Consider the following 21,104-nt stretch of genomic DNA (forward strand, 5'->3'; position numbering starts at 1 on the left):
GAGGTGCGGTAGAGTGGAGAAGGGCGAGTGGAGGAGGAGAGGATAAAGAGGAGTGGAGGAGAAGAGGAACAGAGAAAGGGAAGCGGAGGAGAGGGGGAGAGGAGGAAGGAGACTGGTGGAGGAGGAGCAGAGGATGAAGAGCAGAGACGAGGGGGAGAAAAGGAAAGGATGCAGGAGCGAGAAGGTGAGGTGGAGTGGAAGGGGGAGATGTGGAAGGAGGGTGTTCCTCTCTCTCCGTGGTGCCTGGTCTCTTCCTCCGGCTCATTGTGCTTGATCTCTTCCGTTCATGCCCGTCTGTGCATGCTGCGCACAGCATTTCTGGGAGCGTGGGAGGGGACGCAGTGACGCGGCGGGGAGGCGGCTGCCACGTCATCGTGTCCCCTCCCACGCTCTCAGTAATGCTGTGCACGGCGCGCACAGACGGGTATTAACTGCGGTGGCAGCAGTAAAGTAATCATAATGCAAAGTTTATGATATGTCTGTCCTGGTGCTGACAAGCGGCTATAGTCGGGCCGCTTGTCATAGTAATATATGTCAGTGCGGCGGGCCAGGCCTAAGCGTCTCGCGGGCCGCATCCGGCCCGCGGGCCGCCTGTTGCCCACCTCTGCTCTAGTGGATGCTGGTGCATAATCATTTGAAAACAGCCCAAAAGAGTTCAGGACCACATACCAGTAAGGTGATCGTGAAGACATTACAGACTTTATACAAAGTACAAAAAGTGCAATACATATCGGAAATGTACTTGCAAACACACATTTATACTCCTTTAATGTATTTATTAAATTAAATACAAAATCATAGCATTCATTTATGAGAAATTCTACTCTGCCTCTTGAATTGAAGAGAATAGAACTCTTTAATGTATGCTGCCTTTTGCCTATGTAGACTCATGGTAGCCTTCATGAGCTTTCTTTGTAAAACCAGGGCAAAAGTTATTTTTCTTCTAAGGTTGTTTATAGTAAAAAGTCTGGACTTACAGTTATGTCCTAAGCAGTCTTATTAGAAGGTTTAAATGTCTGCCCTTACCATCAGAATATAGAATTAGTTTGTAAACTTCTGTTAGTTTACATATTGGGGAGACTCTGCAGACTCTTCTCCCCCTCTAAATTCTCGATGGAACTCCGGCACACACACTGTTCACCATGACTTATAAAGTCCAGTAGATTCCAGGAAGAACTGCCATCCACATCACATGATTTCTCTTCCATGGTTCCACTATTCGACCCTCCAATATGTCTCATATGTTTTAAACTCCAGTGGCCTCTGTTTTCTTCTCTGAGCTTTTTTGTCTTCCCGTCTAACTTTCTTTCACTTTTCTTTCTGTTACTTACAACATTAATATTACTACATTCTACCACATGTATTCCCTCTAGATTTTCACTTATTTTTGTCTTATGTTCAATTCCATTTTCATCTCCATTACCTGGCCTAAGGTCTTCCTTACATACAACATCTTTGAATATCTGTTTATTTTTCATTGAACTAGCAATGTTATCTGTCAGCGTTGGGTCACTACTCTTCCTGTCTGCATGTCTTTCTGGCTCCACATCACTTTTATGTCCTTCTTCCTTCATTGCATCCAAGTGATTACCCAGGTTACCATTGGTTTGTATGTTTTCAACAGAAATCACAGCCATATTGTTCCTTCCTCGGTGTGGCTCAAGCCCTGGGCTGCTGACAAGGTGACATCTCCTGCATGCACTTGAGATCGCTGCGACAAGCCTCCTTTGGTAGTTTTCACTAGCGAGGAAGTACACCACAGGATCAAAGCAGCTATTGGCACTAGCCAATGGACGGGTTATCTTGTAGGTCAAGTTTACCACATTGAGCAGTTGGCAATCTGCTTTTAGGAGTCGAGCATAATAATAAATTGTGCGCGTAATGTGAAATGGCAAGAAACAAATAATAAATACTGTCAACACCACAGCAATGGTTCTGATGGATTTCTTCTTGTAAGATGGAAGAGTCTGTTGGGACCCATTGATCAGTGGCTTCATCAGCTCCCTAGTCATAAGCCCATAGCAGCCTGCAATCACTATACAGGGTATACCGAATAGAAGGACCATAATAGATGTACTGTACTTCACATATTCCACAAAGTCCGCCGGTTGCGTTGTGTCATAGCACAGAGTGTCATTGCCGCTGGGGCTGATAGTGACAAATTTCAGATTAGGAACTAAACAAACACTAACTGCTAACCATACCCCAGCACAGAACATATGGGCATATCTAGCCTTCATTCTCTGCAGAGATAGAAGAGGGTGGCAAACACCCATGTAACGATGGATACTAATACCAGTGAGGAATAGGATACTGCAATAGAGGTTTGTGTAAAAGAGGAAGCGCATTATCTTGCACAGTACCACTCCAAATGGCCAGTTGTTGTGATCCGCATAGTAGTAGATCAGAGTGGGCAGTGATAGCAGATACAAAGTGTCCGCTAAGGCAAGGTTGAACATATAAACTGTAGTTGAGCTCCATGGGCGCATCTTTGCAAAGAAAATCCACATAGCTGCGAGGTTCAATGGCAGCCCTAGCACGAATACGGCACTGTAGGTTACTGGCAGCAACACAAACTTAAATTCCTCTTTGAAGACACAGTAGTTGTCCTGATTGGTTGCATTTTGGGGGAAAGGGGATGGAAGAAAAGTCATATTTGCATCAACCATTTTCTCAAGAGTTGTATCGGTGAAGCTTTTCCTGACAAACCTGGAAGCAGGTAGGTCCTGAAATAGAAAGACACAGATTATTATAAATGTGTAAGACAACAGCATATACAGAATTAGTGTTTGCAAAGATATCGCAGTGCTAAAAAGCTTGATCTACAATACATATAGGTACAACATTGTCATGTTAGGGTGTATGATTTCTAGTGTAGGACTGAACATATGGGGTGGCATTCAATGCGGCTGGCAAATGGGTTTCTGCAGCCAGGATCGCCGAAAACAAGCCATCCTCGCCATCTAACCCCTTTACCGGCCGCTCACCCTATTCTATGTTCCAGTGGAATCCTCACCAGCGATCCCTTTGCATACAGTGGCGACCCTCACCATTTTGAGTGCAGGGGGTGGTCAATTGCTTACTGACCCGCAAGCTGTGATGGCGAGCCAAGGTGCATTGAATATACCCCATGGGGTGAGTTGGTCAGTATATTATTTATTAACAGATTCTTATATAGCGCATACATATTCCGCAGCACTTTATAGAGAATATTTGGACATTCACATCAGTCCCTGCCCCAGTGGAGCTTACAATCTATGGGGTAATTCTGGTTGGCATTTGAAGCAGCATCTGTTTGCTGCTATGCGAGCCATGTAACGCCGCCAACACGAACGCCTGCCCCCGCTACAGGGCAAATTTCCCCGCAGCACTACGAATGGATGTTTTGCATAAACTTCCATTCGCAAGCTTACCTGCGGGCCCAAAATCATTAGATGTCACCGACCATCACATGATTTCTGTAGCGCTTGCAAATCTAAGTCAGTCTCTGCTTACTTATATTAGCAGCACCCTGCTCCAAGAACAGGACAGGCAGCCGACCACCCCCAGAAGGCAGGTGGCTGCCCCTGTTCGTTAGTGGATGCCCAGCGTTTTTCTGGGTGGCACTGGATCGGCAGACAGAATGGCAGTTTGAAAAACTAAGCCCCTTAGGATCTCGCAAGATTTGACGGCGGGATCTCACGAGGTCTGGAGACCCGCATTCTGAGTCTGGGCGGGAGTTCCCGAACATGCTCGGAGCGTGGGTTCAGAGTGGGGGTGTCCGGATTCCCCCAATCTGAGCTCGCACATCCCTAACCTGCACATTGTCTGAAAGTTTGACCTAACCAAAGCAAGAGTAGGAAGATTATTTTTATAAAGCATTTTTTTTTCGTGATAGGACTCAAACTGCTTTGTATTTACATTACTAAAAAAAAAAAAAGGATAGAAAATAAATGTGCAGTTTGATACAAAGCTAATATTGTAGGGGGGGGGGGTGGTTTACACTAAAAGGGGCATTAATGAAATACTTGAGAAAAAAAGGTGAGTGTTTTTGAAGGTTTCTAGAATGAAGAAGAGTGCTCAATGAATTATTGGAGAACCTAGGTACTGCAAACAGTTCTTCATCTGAATAGTGAAGTGTGTATTGCCCCATGCACACTAGCTGATGTGCTCTATGACAGTGGTTCTCAAACTTGGTCCTCAGGACCCCACACAGTTCATGTTTTCCGGGTCACTCTGCAGGTACACAGATGTTCATTTCTCACTGACATTTAAAAGGATCCATAGGTGGAGTTAATTATTTCATTTTTGATTTGGTGAGGAGACCAAGTTTGAGAACCTGTGCTCTATGAGCTATATTGGCAGCGTTTCCTTTAAACTCCATCAGTGTACAATATGAACAATATTGGTAAACAATATCGCTCAGTGATGTCAGTGGGACCTGCTGAACATGCAGGTTGATGGCTATAAAGCCAAAATTGACCTGCATGTTCAGCAGACAGGATGGGCCGTTATCAATATGTGTAATACCCTGGAACTTACGTAGTCAAGGACCGGAAGTGAAGGAAATCCACTTCCGGTTGAGTAGAAGTCATCACCAAACAGGAAGCGCTTGCCAGAAATGGTGAGAAAACAGGCGCAAACACACGTTCCGGCCACTAAGTAATATATGAACTGAATCCTCTGGAATAACTGGATTGTATTCACTTTATACAGTTGATTTTTTTTTATTCTGTTATATAATTATTGTGAACATTGATAATTGTAAACATTGTGACCTGTTATGGATTTGTTTTATCATTTGAGTACACCAGGTTTTTATTGTGCATTATGGTAATTAGCTAAGAAAACCATCCCCTAATTAGGGAACAGAGTATAAATAACCCTACCATTGCATACAGTCCTTACACCCTGAGGAAGGATTGCATATTAGAACACGTGTTTGTGTGAGGGGATTAACTTTGCAGGAGTGACCCATATGGACCCATGCCATTGGTCGGCAACTATCTTTGTCCTAATCAGTCTGGGTGAGAGGAATCAGATTTTTCGCCTATATGGGCCCATTTTTAATACTCTTATTATTGATTTTTTTACCCGTGTTTGTTAACAATAAACCACGTTTGGAGATCTAAATCGAGTCCGTTTTCAGACTAATGGACCAATGTTGAAAAAAAAACCTTGATGTGCATATTGGGATTATCCTAAGGGTCAGCACTTGAAATTTAAGCATGCACTGTGATATACGAGAAAGAAGCTGGAGTAAAAAAAAAAAAAATAAAAAAAAAAAAAAAAAAAAAAAAAAAAGGTACCTACTGTAGATGGGCAGATAGGGACCAGTTCCCAGGTCAGTGACACCACCCAGGAATCTTTTCCTCCTCTGTTCCTCCTAATTTATCCGATGAGGAGGGTTATTTTGTAAAGAAACCTTGATATGAACATAGGGACCAACACATTGGTCAGTGTGGTCCAATAAGGATATCCAGGGGCTGACATTCATTGTGAAGCTACTCCTACCATTGATATTTGATCTTCGCTGGGTTACCATTAGCCTTTTCTGTGTAAACTTGCTAATAGGATTGTGTTCCTTTAGTGGATACCAAGCTGAAGATTTTTATGCGCGGTTGTACTCCTGTTTTAGAAAAATAATAGTAGGGATGACTTTGTATGAAAGAGGAAAAAAAGGTAAAACAGCGCCTTTGGAGTGTTAAAAAAAGGGATGACAATTCCAAACTGTAACTAACTTATACCTCTTTTACATCGCAAATGCCGGGTCGGATTTGGGCCTGTGAGCGACCCCGCATTTGCGATAAATCATGTCCTGTCAGCACCCTGCATATAGCCAGGTGCTGTCGGGCAGCGGTGCGTCCTGCGGGATAGCAGCACGGATGCGGCTGCCTCCTCCAAAGCAGAGAATGGGATCCAGATCGCTTGACCCGGGGTTCCCGTTCAGACTGCCAAGCAACCCGGCTGCCACCCGTGGAAAACACTGCTTTTACCCCTGGTCGGATTGCCAGGTTGCTGGACCGGGAGTATTCAAAATGGTCCTTCCACACAGCGACCCCGGGTGGACTGGGCAAAAACCCGGGGTCCACCCGGGATATTTATGCGGGATTTATTTATTTTGTTGATATAAGAAATATATTAACAACTTTTGAGATACAGCTATATTAATGGGATATTCCATGCAGTGCTAATCTAGAAAGGAGGCGGTACAGGTTGCAGCTTGTAGAAAATTAAATGTTTGCAGTTTTATATACATTTTAACAATTTATTATATTATATTGTGGTGTACGTATATTGGCCAATTTTGTTTTTAATTTAAGTAAAAGTCTTTAAATTGTAAACCCTCCAAAAAGGAACCATTTTTTCTTTTTTTTTCTTTGATGCAATATATGTAGGGTAGGGGGGCTCTACAAAACAGAGTGATTCACTCCAGAGTGATTTGGAGTGATTCTTGATCACCAGTGTTATTTATTTCATCAAGACTTTGGGGATAATTCAGACCTGCTCACTAGACTGTGTATAGTTGCTGCCTAGCTAGCAGGTAAATGCCACCCCACTGATCGCATGCCCACTCCACTGACTGAACCCCTCCTGACACAAAGCGAGTGGATGTGTATGATTACACATCCAGCCGCACAGAGGAAAACTCTTTCGATGGTTACTCGCATCCCCCTGCCTGCCCATCATTTAACGAATGCCCTGGGGAGTGTAAAATTAGCCAAATGCGTTCACTCCTGAGGGTGTGCACATGCGCATGGGAGTTTGTACTTGTAGTGTACACTTGTGGCACTTACAGTGACAGTATGCTTTGTCACCCATTTGCATGCTGGCCTGCTTAGTGTCACAAGAGTGGGCACAATTATTTTAAACATTTGAACTCTGGTACTGACTGTCAGCTGTACCAGGATCAGTTTGTGCTGCTATTTCATCATATTCAGTGAGTGGCCAATCATGAGCGTCTTGGCAAGGGTGAAATTTGGTGAAGGTGCTCGCAGCCGGGCCCTGCACATTCTCGTTACCCATCAGACAGGAGCCGACTTAGTGGCAAGGCTCTGTATGACATAGTAGGCTTCATCTCATAGGGTTTTTAAAGACACAAAACTGTAATTGGACTATGGCTTGGCACTAATTCAGGAAATAAGTAATTGGATGTCCATAAAGTGGTGACTAATGGATTTGGGAAAGTCTTTAATTGAACAAAACATCTGTTGACCCTGCTTGCCAATGACCAATTCTGCATGCACAGACAAACCAGAAAAACAAGTACATGTAATGCCAGGGGAGGGATTAGATAGACATGGTCTAGATCAGGCATGGCCAAACTATGGCCCTCCACCTATTGTGAAACTACAAGTTCCATCATGCCTTGTCACAGTTTTGGTACGAAGGAATGCTAAAAACTATGGCAAGGCATGCTGGGATGTGTAGTTTCACAACAGCTGGAGGGCCACAGTTTGGCCATGCCTGATCTAGATAGTCAGTCAATAGGTGGAAATCAAAAGGTCGACATGAAAAAAAGGTAGACTTGAGTTTTCACTTTTCTGTCAATGTCAACACCTGTCAACATGGACCCCCAATTACTCGCCATGCCTGGTGCCTTGTTCCACTGGCGTTTCATTAGTCACACTTTACCATTCCCAATTGTAGTCCATGAGGATAGTAAAGTATGAAAAAATCCCCCCTAAAAAATAAAATAAAAACTTGTGTGTTGACTTTTTTTAGAGGTCTTCCTTTTGACTGTGTATCTAGATCCTGTAGATCTCGCAAAATGATCCAAATCAATAATCAAATTGATGTTTATCTTCCAGGTTCTAAAAGGGTTTTACTGTACATGTTGTATTACATTAGTATTATATTTCATGCTCCAGCCCAATGTAGTGTTCAACATTTCTGCTAGGCAGCATTAACCCGTTCCATGCCTGTTAGGGAACATTCAGTGTTATATACACAAACAGATTAGAATGTACATGTGTGTGGTTTAGATCACCTTAATCTGTGAAATACATCATAAAGTATAAAGAAACGGTGAGGTCCCAGAAACCATATATGGAAATTATTTAAAACAAATAATATTTTTTTTAGTGGTCGAAGTGGAAATTTTAAAGTGGGGGTATGGAAAAGTGAAGGTTGTTGCTAAGCACACACCAAAGGCGATATCGATACAGAAAAATGGGCGTGGCCAATTAAAAGGGGACGTGTCCTTGAGTTTACTGTGATCGTAGGGGGGAGGAGCGCTGTAGGTTCTTAATGTTAATTGGGCTTACGGGCTTGTGGTTTGAGCTTAACGTTTAAAATGAATGAAAATAAGATATAAATAAATTAATGAATATATATTGTGATAATAAATATATTAGTGGTACCTGTAGGAAAAAAACTTTGATTAGTGCCAATGTTTGCACTCTTTCGGTGAAAGAGTTTTGTTGAGATTTTTGTAAAAAATATGTCAGTCCGGTGGTGCTATCCCTATCTTATTCTATGCTCCTGTTGATCTTTTGTCCTGGCTGCTTCTTGGTCTGTGGGCTGTGAGGGCTTCCAAGCGCAAGGCGGCTGAAATGCGTTTGTGCGTTGCAGCCGCTGCGCCGATGCTCCGTCTTTGCCGTGCGGACCGGAAGTAGCCGAAAGTTGGGATGCGATCGCCGATGGAGCTGGGGATGGAGACGCGGTGATGGCTTGCCGGGGGATCTTGTCTGTGCTGTGGCTGTTGATCAGAGCAACAGCCACAGCACAGGAGCACACCACAGACTCGGCTCAGTTGGAGCAGTCAGACATCCTTGAAAAAGTGCGCATGACGCACGAAACGCGTTGGAGAGACAAGATCCCCCGGCAAGCCATCACCGCGTCTCCATCCCCAGCTCCATCGGCGATCGCATCCCAACTTCCGGCTACTTCCGGTCCGCACGGCAAAGACGGAGCATCGGCGCAGCGGCTGCAACGCACAAACGCATTTCAGCCGCCTTGCGCTTGGAAGCCCTCACAGCCCACAGACCAAGAAGCAGCCAGGACAAAAGATCAACAGGAGCATAGGGTAAGATAGGGATAGCACCACCGGACTGACATATTTTTTACAAAAATCTCAACAAAACTCTTTCACCGAAAGAGTGTAAACATTGGCACTAATCAAAGTTTTTTTTCCTACAGGTACCACTAATATATTTATTATCACAATATATATTCATTAATTTATTTATATCTTATTTTCATTCATTTTAAACGTTAAGCTCAAACCACAAGCCCGTAAGCCCAATTAACATTAAGAACCTACAGCGCTCCTCCCCCCCTACGATCTCTATAAAAATACAGGAGCTGCTTAATTACAAAGCGCAAGACCACCAAACTATTCTTGAGTTTACTGTGCCACGCCATATACCTCTTATACACATTATGCAACACAAAAGTAGACCCACTCATACTTGCCCCTTAAAAATTATGCGATACACAATGAGCCAAAATTCAAATGGAATTAGGCAAAAATCACATATGTAGCAAAAATTCACGTTAAGGTGCCCATGCATGGAGCGATGTGCTCCGTATGTTTTGAACTAGATCGCATTGCATTTAGTTAAAAACTTATGCGATGTGCTAAAGCAGCGTAGTTTTGAACTAGATGCGATGCCATCTAGTTCAAAAAGTACATGCAGCACATACTTTTTGTGCTTTGCGATATGTAGGACCCCCCATCGCCTCTCAAAACAGGATCACTCTGTGTATGGGCACCTTTATGCCAAAATGAAAGTACCAAAATTCCCATCCTGTTACCCGGACTGAGGGAAAATTCCCATCCTGTTACCCGGACTGAGGGAAAATTCCGACGTGAATGGGAGCTCCAGCGGCGGCAGTAGTATTGTGGGGATATGGTCATTTGGTCTACAGCAGTGGTTTCCAACCCTGGTCCTCAAGTACCCCCAACAGTGCATGTTTTCCAGGTCACACGGCATGTGCACTCATTATTCAGGCACATTTGAAAAGATCACAGAAGAAGCTAATTATCTCACCTGTGATTCTGTGTAGAGACCTGCAAAACGTGCACTGTTGGGGGTACTTGAGGACCAGGGTTGGGAACCACTGGTCTACAGTATGATGGTCGACAGTCATTAGGTCGACACGGGAAAAGGTTGAGATGGGTCTAGGTCAAAAGGTTATTAGTTCGACAGGTCATTAGTTTGACAATGTTTAGGGCAACAGTCAAAAGGTTGACATGGGGTTTTTCACTGTATTTTGAGCTGACATGTGCCGACAGGCAGTATTTCATGCCCTACCATCCACTAGGGCATGGCGGGAGAATAAAATAGTGTGCCGAGCGCAGCGAGGCACGGTGCCCGACGCATAGCGAGCGATGCAGTGCATTTAAAACTGTGTCCATGTCGACTGTGTTGACATTCAGGTCAATAAACAGTGAAAAACCCCATGTCGACCTAGACATTGTCTAACTAATGACCTGTCAAGCTAATGACCTTTCAACCAAGAACCATGTCGACCTTCTCCCATGTCGACCTAGACCCATGTCGACCTAATGACTGTCGACCATCATGCTGTAGACCAAATGATCCCAACCCATATTGTGAACTAGGCGCTTTCCATGTGTGTGCCCGGTGGAAGGGGTGGGGGAGCTCCAGCGGCGGCAGTATAATTGTGAGCCGGGCACTTTCCATGTGTGTGCACGGTGGGTATAGGAGCTCCGCAGCAGTAGTACTGTGAGGACTTCAGCGGCACCCCAGAGGAGAGCAGCATCAATCAGGATGGCCACTCTCCCTGCTTGCTGCGCTGCCTCTGCACAATATTTGTAATGAAAAAAATAATTTTTCCGGATCCCTAAAAGAAGTGTCGGTGTGCCATACCGCTGCATACCTGCCCACTTCAACCACTGATGAACTGTACGTACCTCCCAACATGCCCCTCTCCAGGAGGGACACATTACTCGGTTTCTGGACTTCCCTCAATGGGCGGTATTCAATGTGAATACCTGCGAGGTGCAGCGAATCCTTTTTTGGATTCGCTGCACATTCGCCACGTTCCGGAGCCAGCGGGCTCCGGTATTCAACGTGTCAGGGGCTCGCTGCCCCTGACAGGCGAATATGATCTCCTGCGGCGAATGCCGCAGGGAGCCTGAGGAGGGTGCCAGGCAGAGAGATGGAAGTCTCTCTGCCTGCCCCTGAACGTTTGTGGGGGGCAGGTGGGCTCCCCGGGTGCCAGGCAGCACAGGCTGCCCCCCGGGGGTGCCAGCAGGGGAGTGTATATTCACTATACGCGATCGTAGCGATCGGGTGCAGTGAATATATGAATATGTAATGAGCGGCTCGGCTCCGGCGCCCCCTGCTGGCTGCTGTGTAAAAAAAAAAAAAAAAAAAATATTTTTTTTAAAATTAAATATATATTCATGTGCTTACAGCACATGAATAAAAGTAGCATGCCCCTCCTCAGAATAAAATTCCTGATTTTTTGACACCAAATGTAAAAAACAAAACACTTTATTTTAAAAGTTCACATTCCACTTCTCCATAAAAAGATAGCGATTGCTACTCGGTGAATCATGGCGAAAAAAACCTTCAAATGTATTCGCCATGTGGTCATTGAATAGGGTGATTCACCGTTTTTGTCAAAAATTCGCCAAACAGCACAAATTCGCCATAAAAACATGTTGAATCAGGCTCATTGAATACCGCCCAATGTAGGATTGCCCTCACCCGTGTCACACAGGTTAATTGATTAGAAAGGAGCTTCAACACAGGTAATGGCAATCATTAATTAAGGGAGAAGTCCAGAAACAGAGCAATGTGTCCCTCCTGGAGAGGGTCATGTTGGGAGGTATGGATGTATATTATAAATATTCCACAATTAGCAGGTTGCTCTAAAGGTGCATACACACGTACAGATTTTCTGTCTGATCTATCTGGTGGGAACAAAAACCTGGAAATGTATGGGAGCAACTGACAATCAAAAAATTGTTCCCAAACACTTGAAAACAGACAGTGATCAGTCAGATAAATTGTTTAAATCATTCTGATATAACAAATTTATCAAAGCATATACTTTTTTTCTGCTTTCCTGCATTTGGGTTGAAAATTTTGATTGTCATATGCTCCCATACATTTCCAGGTTTTTGTTCCCACCATATAGATGAGACAGAAAATCTGTACGTGTGTACGTACCTTTAGATTCGCATATTTTGACTCCGCTAGGAAGCCTGTTGCACACCAAATAATTTTTCAGGAAGGAACCCCAATTTTTAGATAGGTAAGAGGGGGTGCTGTTCCCAGCAGTCATGCATATAACGTTTTTTGGAACAAGAGAAAAAAGGGACTGCTTTCTGGGGAGCGCACTGAAAAAATGGAATCATAAAATATAACCTTTATTATTTTGTCATTAATATTCCCAAATTTACTATGTTGGAGTTGTAGTTACAGCAAAATATAGGGGTTAAAATGATTTTAACCCCTATTTTTCGCTGTAACTACAACTCCCACATAGTAAATTTGGGAATAGTAATGACAAAATAATCAGTGTGCTCCCCAGAAAGCAGTCCCTTTTTTCTCTTGTTTCAAAAAATGCTCTTAGATTTGGTATTATGTGTATTATCAGAGATTGGAGCCGGAGTTTTATCCCGCAGGCTTATCGTGTTAGCCACACTTTAGCTGAAGCAACAGGAACATTATTACATAAGATACTATGACTAAAGCTGGGTACACACCTGTACAATTATCTGTCTGGCGTGAACTAAAGTCTGGTAATGGATGAAAGCATATGGACAATCAATCAATTATCTGCTCCCAATTGCTGGAAAATGGACAAGAACAGTTATTTGGACAAATCTGTAAAGCTGGGTACACACTGGGCAATGTATCGTTAAAAGCATTATGAACATCCGCCAGTGTGAACGCTCCCGTGCATCGTTAATGACCCCCGTCATCTGTACATGCAGTTTAATCTGACAATATATGCACATAAGGTGCGTGTGTTTGCACTATATTGTTCTCCCACAGGAATCACCCAGTGTGTTCCCCGTATCAAATCAGATGGATTTAATCAGTTTCTCCTCAAGACCATTGTCGGTTTTCCTGCATTTGGGAGCAAATGGGCGATTTTCTCCAATACATTACCAGATTTTTGTTACCCACCAGGCAGATTGGACTGATAGATCTTTAGGTGTGTACCCAGCATAAGACTTGTGCATATTAGGCTAACTTTGATCCAACATTACCATTGTTAGTCACATCATCTTTAGTGGTCCTCTCCCATGTACATCCCAGCTTTACATTCTGTCTAGCACATATTTTACAGACCTTTCACCAAAATCCAGTTTATATGTATATGTGTGTCTCATACAAACTCCTCAATGAAGACAATGCAATGGCATCACACCTACTAGAGCTGGTAGCATTTGTGTTATCTACAGTCTAGTGATGGCATTGTTTCCCGGGTGCCGAACGCGGTCCCGACAGTCATTTACCCGACTTTCGGTACCCTATACCACACCCTTGTTACCCATTGGGAAGATACAGCTAAAGGCTACATAGACTAGAATGGTTCTTACCTTTCTGAGTGTGAACCTTTATCAGTGGTTTACTTCCCAGCATCTTTGGTAATCCACTCCTATAGACATTTCAGCCTGAAACTTCATCTGCTGTTGCTCAACTTTACAGATAGTTTTGGCTTTCTCTCTTTTTCATCAAAATCCAAATGGGGCTGTCATTCTCTCATAGTGCTTCTCTCACAATGGATGTAGTTCTCCAGTCCACCTACTGTGCATTATTATTACAATGCTTTCCTGGCTCTGATCTGTACAGAGTATTGTGCATTATCTTGTCTTCATCAGATTCTGCTTCTGTGTGTCCCCGGCTGGGACATTCCTGTGAGGCATGCTTTCAGTGATGTTGTTTGGGTGGGGAGGGGAGAGCACTCTGATATAGGGGGAGGGGATAGAGTAATAGCTGGGAAATAATTGGAAACAAATGGAAACAAAGACAATAAACAAACAACAAAGAAACATTTATATAGTCACAATTGTTAAAGAGTTGGAGGTCTTTAAGCATAAGTGATTTGTATTCTCTGCAGTTGAATAACATGTATTGTTATAAAGTTAAAAGTGAGACCTATCACACACAGAATAGTTTAATTTAGTATTCATAATATTAAAAAATGTAACCGTTCCACTGATCTGTGCCTGTAAAAATTGTTACTACTATGGATACTATGTCCAAATATTGCATAAAATGGCATGTTTTGTATTATGTCAGCCGGTACACACCTGTCCAATCTGCCTGGTGGTAACACAAACCTGGAAATGTGTGGAGCAAATGATAACCAGCTCATTTGCTCCTAAACACTGGGAAACAGACAATGGTCTTTCAGACAAATTGGTTAAATCCATTTGAATTAACAGAATCATCCAAATATTTGTTTTTGTCCATTTTCCAGGTTTTGGGACCAGATAGTCGCTCATCATTTGCTCCCATACATTACCAGATTTTTGATCCCAGAACTTGGACATATAAGTCTTTAGGGGGTATGGATCATTATGTCGACCCAAGAAAGGTCGACACTCCTTAGGTCGACACCGGAAGGTCAACAGGGCCTGAAGGTTGAAAAGGTTCTTAGGTCGACCGGCGTAAGGTCAACAATGCAGAAGGTCGACACGTTTTGTTTTTTTTAAATGTAGGCGTCTAGATCTAGACATCTAGTTCTAGACACTGTCTAAGTGTACGGCAGCCCCTCACATCGCTTTGTGCGCGATGCCATGCTATGCTCGGCACACTAATCTATTCTGCCTCCATGCCCTAGTGCAGGGGTCCTCAAACTATTCTACTCTGGGACCCCATTATACAATAAAAATAATTCAGGGACCCCAGCAAGTGACTGCAGAAGGTCATCACAAGGTCAGCAGACAGCACATACATGGTGGCAGCATTATGAAGGCATAAAATGATAGTCTAAAACAGGCATGTCCAACCTGCGGCCCTTCAGCTGTTGTGAAACTACACATCCCAGCATGCCTTGCCATAGTATTGCTATTAGGGAATGCTAAAATGATTGCAAGGCATGCAGGGATGTGTAGTTTCACAGCAGCTGGAGGGCCGCAGGTTGGACATGCCTGGTCTAAAATAACAGACAACTCAACAGATTTTTCAGACTCCTTGAAAGTCATCAGCCTGATGGTCAGCAAAATGGAGTCGCGACCCCATGCTGAGAAGGTCAGAACCCACTTTAGGGTCAGGACCCACAGTTTGAGAACCGCTGCCCTAGTGGATGGTAGGGCATGAACTACCACCTGTTCTGGAACCACAGTGGGTAAAAAATTAAAAACCCATGTCGACCTTCTGCATGGTTGACCGAAAGACCCTGTCAACCTTCAATCCCTGTCGACCTTCTGTCTGTCAACCAAAGGAGTGTCAACCTTTCTTGTGCCGACCTAATGACCATATGCCTCTTTAGGTGTGTACCCTAAAGCTGGGTACACACAGGCTGATATATCTGCAGTCGAATTGGGCAGCATGTTTTCCATACACACTGCCCAGTCTGTCCTGCCTGACATCATAACTGGGTGGGTGGCCTACTTTTTACTTGCCTACTTTTCGAGAGGAGACCAGGCGCCACATGTCAAAGGGGTGGGATGAGGCTGATGTCACCTAGCCCCACCCACATGCCAGTCAAATGTTGCAATTCGTGGGTCTGCAGGTTGGGGGAGGGAGTAAAATTATGCTAAATTATGCTAATCATGTCATTTAGCTCCACCCCCTCACCGCAGACCAGCGAAATCCAGTATTTGTTGCAGTTGGGAAGGAGTGTGCGGGGACTGCAGTGACAATTTGAGAGACTTGCCTAACTTCCCGGGGGCTGGGAGGGGAACTGGGGAGCCTAAGGAGGATTTTAAGTGGGTGAATGATTTGAACATGATTTTTCAACAGATTTGATCAGGTTGTCACTTTACCCCCCAAGTAAACTGTCATCACCAACAGTGGTGCCCTTTATTACCCAAGCCAGGGCATAGTTCTGCTATCCCTATCACCTCTACCCTGTCCTTTACAACAAATCAGGTGAATAGGGAACTGAGTAGGTGTAATGTAAGGAAGGCTGAGGGTCTAGATCAGGCATGTCCAACGTTGGCCCTCCAGATGTTGTTAAACTACACATCCCAGCATGCTTTGCCACAGTTTTGCTATTAGAGAATGCTAAAACTATTGCACAGCATGCTGGGATGTGTAGTTTCACAACATCTGGAGGGCCAAAGTTGGACATGCCTGGTCTAGATGGTATCAGTTCACAAGCCCTTAAGTCCTGTGCTGGACAGCTGTGTGGGATAGTAGCAGCCATCTTTAATCTAAGCCTGGAGCAAGGGAGGGGGGTTGGGATCATTTGGTCTACAGCTTGATGGTAAACAGTAATAAGGTAGACACCATTAGGTCGACATGGGTCTTGGTCAACATGGGAAAAGGTCGACATGGTTCTGGGTCGAAAGGTCATTAGTTCCACAGGTCATTAGTTCGACAGTGTCTAGGTCGACAGTCAAAAGGTCAACATGGGGTTTTCCACTATTTTATAACCCGAATGTCAACACAGTCGACATGGACACAGTTTAAAGTGCATCGCATCCCCTTGCATTGCTCGCTGCACTCACGATGCTTCGGGCACGGTGCCTCTCTACTCTCGGCACAATATTTTATTCTCCCACCACGCCCTAGTGCAGGCATGTCCAAACTATGGCCCTCCAGCTGTTGTGAAACTACAAGTCCCATCATGCCTTGCCAGAGTTTTGCTATTAGAGAATGCTAAAACTATGGCAAGGCATGCTGGGATGTGTAGTTCACAACAGCTGGAGGGCCACAGTTTGGACATGCCTGGCCTAGTGGATGGGCATGAAATACAGACTATTGGAAGAAAAAAAGAAAAAGACTCTCTTTTTGTGGGGCACTCTTTATAAATAGATTAATTAATGTAATTTCGGTTTAAGGAAGATCAATTTATGATTCAAAAAGGTAGGAAGGAGGAAACATAGCACAAAAGTGCCCTTGAGGCGCCCCTTGTAATGGAAATAAGTTCAAGCTAGTATTACAATCGAAAGGGATAGTATAGAAATAGTAGTAATACTATTTCTATACTATTTCTATACTATCCCTTTTGATTGTAATACTAGCTTGAACTTATTTCCATTATTTCCAGAGAACTGTGTGCTATATGGGGGCGGCCATTTTGTGGTGGTCCTCAGCAGAAGAACGGAGCCGCCGGGACCAGCGAGATAGGTAAGTCTGCGGGGGATTGGGGGGGGGGGGGGGTGTAACTATAGCACCGCAGCCCCCGGCGCCCCCACATGCACAGCGCCCCCCCCCCCCCGCGGTGGCAGGGGCTGCGGTGCTATAGTTATGCCGCTGGGAGCACACACTCCGGGCACCTTCCCCCACCGCAAATGAGCCGGGAGTAGAGGCGCTCTCCCTGCTGTCCTCTCTCCTCTGTGGCTACTGCTGCGCCTGTCACACTTGCTGACAAGCAGCAGTGCCGACAGCACTTCACTCCCTGTTCCCTCCTGGCTCCTAAACACCATGGTCAGACACAGAGGGGAGCCGGAGCAGGGACATAAAAGGGCTGGGGCCAACATACAGAGGGGCGGAGCTACATGGATAGAGGGGGCGGAGCTATAGGGAGCAAGACTGGTGGAAAATGAAACAGGAGGGAATCAGTTGCCACCAGCTTGAACTAGGTGAGTAACATGGGAGTGTATTGCAACTGGTGTGGCATATGTATAGGCAGTGCTACTACTCTCTGCAACTGGTGTGGACATATGTACAGGCAGCGCTACTACTGTCAGCAACTGGTGTCGGCATATGTACAGGCAGCCACGCTACTACCGTCAGCAACTGGTGTGGGCATTATGTATAGGCAGCACTACTACTGTCAGCAACTGGTATGGGCATATGTACAGGCAGCGCAACAACCATCAGCAACTGGTGTCGGCATATGTATAGGTAGCGCTTATAGTGTTGGCAACTGGTGTGGGCATATGTACAGGCAGCACTTTTAGTGTCAGCAACTGGTGTGGGCATATATATAGGCAACGCTACTACTGTTAGAAACTGGTGTGGGCATATGTACAGGCAGCCCTACTACTGTCAGCAACTGGTGTGGGCATTATGTATAGGTACCACTACTACTGTCAACAACTGGTATGGGCATATCTACAGGCAGCGCTATTAGTGTTGGCAACTGGTGTGGGCGTATATCTACAGGCAGCACTACTAGTGTCAGCAACTGGTGTGGGCTTATGTACAGGCAGCGCTAATAGTGTCGACAACTGGTATGGGCATATGTACAGGCAGCGCTACAACCATCAGCAACTGGTGTCGACATATGTGTAGGTAGCGCTAATAGTGTCGGCAACTGGTGTGGGCATATGTACAGGCAGCACTTTTAGTGTCGGCAACTGGTGTGGGCGTATATCTACAGGCAGCACTACTCGTGTCAGCAACTGGTGTGGGCTTATGTACAGGCAGCGCTAATAGTGTTGACAACTGGCGTGGGCATATGTATAGTCAGCGCTACTGCTGTCGGCATCTGTTGTGGGTATATGTATAAGCAGTGCTACTGCTGTTGGCAACTGGTGTGTGCATTACATATAAGTTGTGCTGCTACTGTCGGCATTTGGTATGGGTGTAGGTATAGGCAGCACTACTACTGTCAGCAACTGGTGTTAACATATGTATAGGCAGCATTACTACTGTCGGCATTTGGTGTGGGTGTATGTCTAGGCAACACTACTACTGTCAGTAACTGGTATTAGCATATGTATATGCAGCGTTACTACTTAGGCAACTGGTGTGGGCATTATGTATAGGCAGCACTACTACTATCAGCAACTGGTGTCGGCATATGTATAGGTAGCGCTAATAGTGTCGGCAACTGGTGTGGGCATATGCATACCTCCCAACTGTCACGATTACAGCGGGACAGTCCCGATTTCGGGTCCTGTCCCGCTGTCCCACCCGCGGCAGGCATTGTCCCGCTGTGGGGGGTGGCAGTTGGGAGACCCCCCAATCTAATAGAATAGACGCTGTGTGCATGCGCACAGCGTCTATTCTCGTATGAAAATGAGGTCGCGGCTAATTAGCATAAGCCGCGCCCTCATTGGCGCCCCCTTTTCGGGCGAGTGTCCCTATTTCATGTCATCAGAAGTTGGGAGGTATGGCATATGTACAGGTAGCACTTTTAGTGTCAGCAACTGGTGTGGGCATATATATATAGGCAGCGCTACTACTGTCAGCAACTGGTGTGGGCATATGTACAGGCAGCGCTACTACTGTCAGCAACTGGTGTGGGCATTATGTATAGACACCACTACTACTGTCAGCAACTGGTATGGGCATATGTACAGGCAGCACTAATAGTGTCAGCACCTCGTGTGGACGTATATCTACAGGCAGCACTACTACTGTCAGCAACTGGTGTGGGCATTATGTATAGGCACCACTACTACTGTCAGCAACTGGTATGGGCATATGTACAGGCAGTGCTACTAGTGTCGAAAACTGGCGTGGGCATATGTATAGTCAGCGCTACTGCTGTCGGCATCTGCTGTGGGTATATGTATAGGCAGCGCTACTGCTGTTGGCAACTGGTGTGGGCATTACGTTTAAGCAGCACTACTACTGTCGGCATTTGGTATGGGTGTAGGTATAGGCAACACTACTACTGTCAGTAACTGGTGTTAGCATATGTATAGGCAGCGTTACTACTGTCGGCATCTGGTGTGGGCGTTACGTTTAAGCTCCGCTACTACTGTCAGCAACTGGTGTGGGCATTATGTATAGGCACCACTACTACTGTCAGCAACTGGTATGGGCTTATGTACAGGCAGCGCTACTACTGTCGGCAACTGGTGTGGGCATTATGCATAGGCAGTGCTACTCCTGTGGGCAACTGGTGTGTGCATTACATATAAGTTGCGCTGCTACTGTCGGCATTTGGTATGGATGTAGGTATAGGCAGCACTACTACTGTCAGCAACTGGTGTTAACATATGTATAGGCAGCATTACTACTGTCGGCATTTGGTGTGGGTGTATGTGTAGGCAACACTACTACTGTCAGTAACTGGTATTAGCATATGTATAGGCAGCGTTACTACTGTAGGCAACTGGTGTGGGCATTATGTATAGGCAGCACTACTACTGTCAGCAACTGGTGTCGGCATATGTATAGGTAGCGCTAATAGTGTCGGCAACTGGTGTGGGCATATGTACAGGCAGCACTTTTAGTGTCAGCAACTGGTGTGGGCATATATATATAGGCAGCGCTACTACTGTCAGCAACTGGTGTGGGCATATGTACAGGCAGTGCTACTACTGTCAGCAACTGGTGTGGGCATTATGTATAGGTACCACTACTACTGTCAGCAACTGATATGGGCATATGTACAGGCAGCACTAATAGTGTCAGCAACTCGTGTGGACGTATATCTACAGGCAGCACTACTACTGTCAGCAACTGGTGTGGGCATTATGTATAGGCACCACTACTACTGTCAGCAACTGGTATGGGCATATGTACAGGCAGTGCTACTAGTGTCGAAAACTGGCGTGGGCATATGTATAGTCAGCGCTACTGCTGTCGGCATCTGTTGTGGGTATATGTATAGGCAGCGCTACTGCTGTTGGCAACTGGTGTGGGCATTACGTTTAAGCAGCACTACTACTGTCTGCATTTGGTATGGGTGTAGGTATAGGCAACACTACTACTGTCAGTAACTGGTGTTAGCATATGTATAGGCAGCGTTACTACTGTCGGCAACTAGTGTGGGCGTTACGTTTAAGCACCGCTACTACTGTCGGCAATTGGTGTGGACGTTATGTATAGGCATCACAACTACTGTTGGCAACTGGTGTGGGCGTTACATATAAGCAGTGCTAATACTGTCGGCAACTGGTGTGGGCATTATGCATAGGCAGTGCTACTCCTGTGGGCAACTGGTGTGTGCATTACATATAAGTTGCGCTGCTACTGTCAGAAACTGGTGTGGGCATTATGTGTAAGCAGAGATACTAATATAATATATATATATATATATATATATATATATATATATATATATATATGGGTTTGGGGGATGGGGGGGGCGCGAAACATGCCCTTGCTCTGGGCACC

At 45.1% G+C, this 21,104-nt stretch overlaps 1 protein-coding gene across 2 annotated transcripts; it reads right to left on the bottom strand.

Moving 5' to 3' along the window:
• Nucleotides 1-634: 634 nt before the first annotated feature.
• Nucleotides 635-13,873, bottom strand: P2RY4 (pyrimidinergic receptor P2Y4). 2 transcript variants are annotated; one of them, XM_083159145.1, is made up of 3 exons: nucleotides 13,511-13,873; nucleotides 12,668-12,753; nucleotides 635-2,726 (listed from the first exon to the last, which is right to left on the bottom strand). In XM_083159145.1, the coding sequence occupies exon 3, from the start codon at nucleotides 2,667-2,669 to the stop codon at nucleotides 1,065-1,067; it is 1,605 nt and encodes a 534-aa protein (XP_083015271.1). In that variant the 5' UTR covers nucleotides 2,670-2,726; nucleotides 12,668-12,753; nucleotides 13,511-13,873; the 3' UTR covers nucleotides 635-1,064. The 2 variants fall into 2 exon arrangements, with proteins under 2 accessions (XP_083015271.1, XP_083015270.1); XM_083159144.1 differs by lacking the exon at nucleotides 12,668-12,753.
• Between the last annotated feature and the right edge of the window lie 7,231 nt (nucleotides 13,874-21,104).

Source organism: Crinia signifera, chromosome 9 (assembly GCF_055691185.1).
Source record: "Crinia signifera chromosome 9, ASM5569118v1, whole genome shotgun sequence".
Taxonomy (NCBI): domain Eukaryota; kingdom Metazoa; phylum Chordata; class Amphibia; order Anura; family Myobatrachidae; genus Crinia; species Crinia signifera.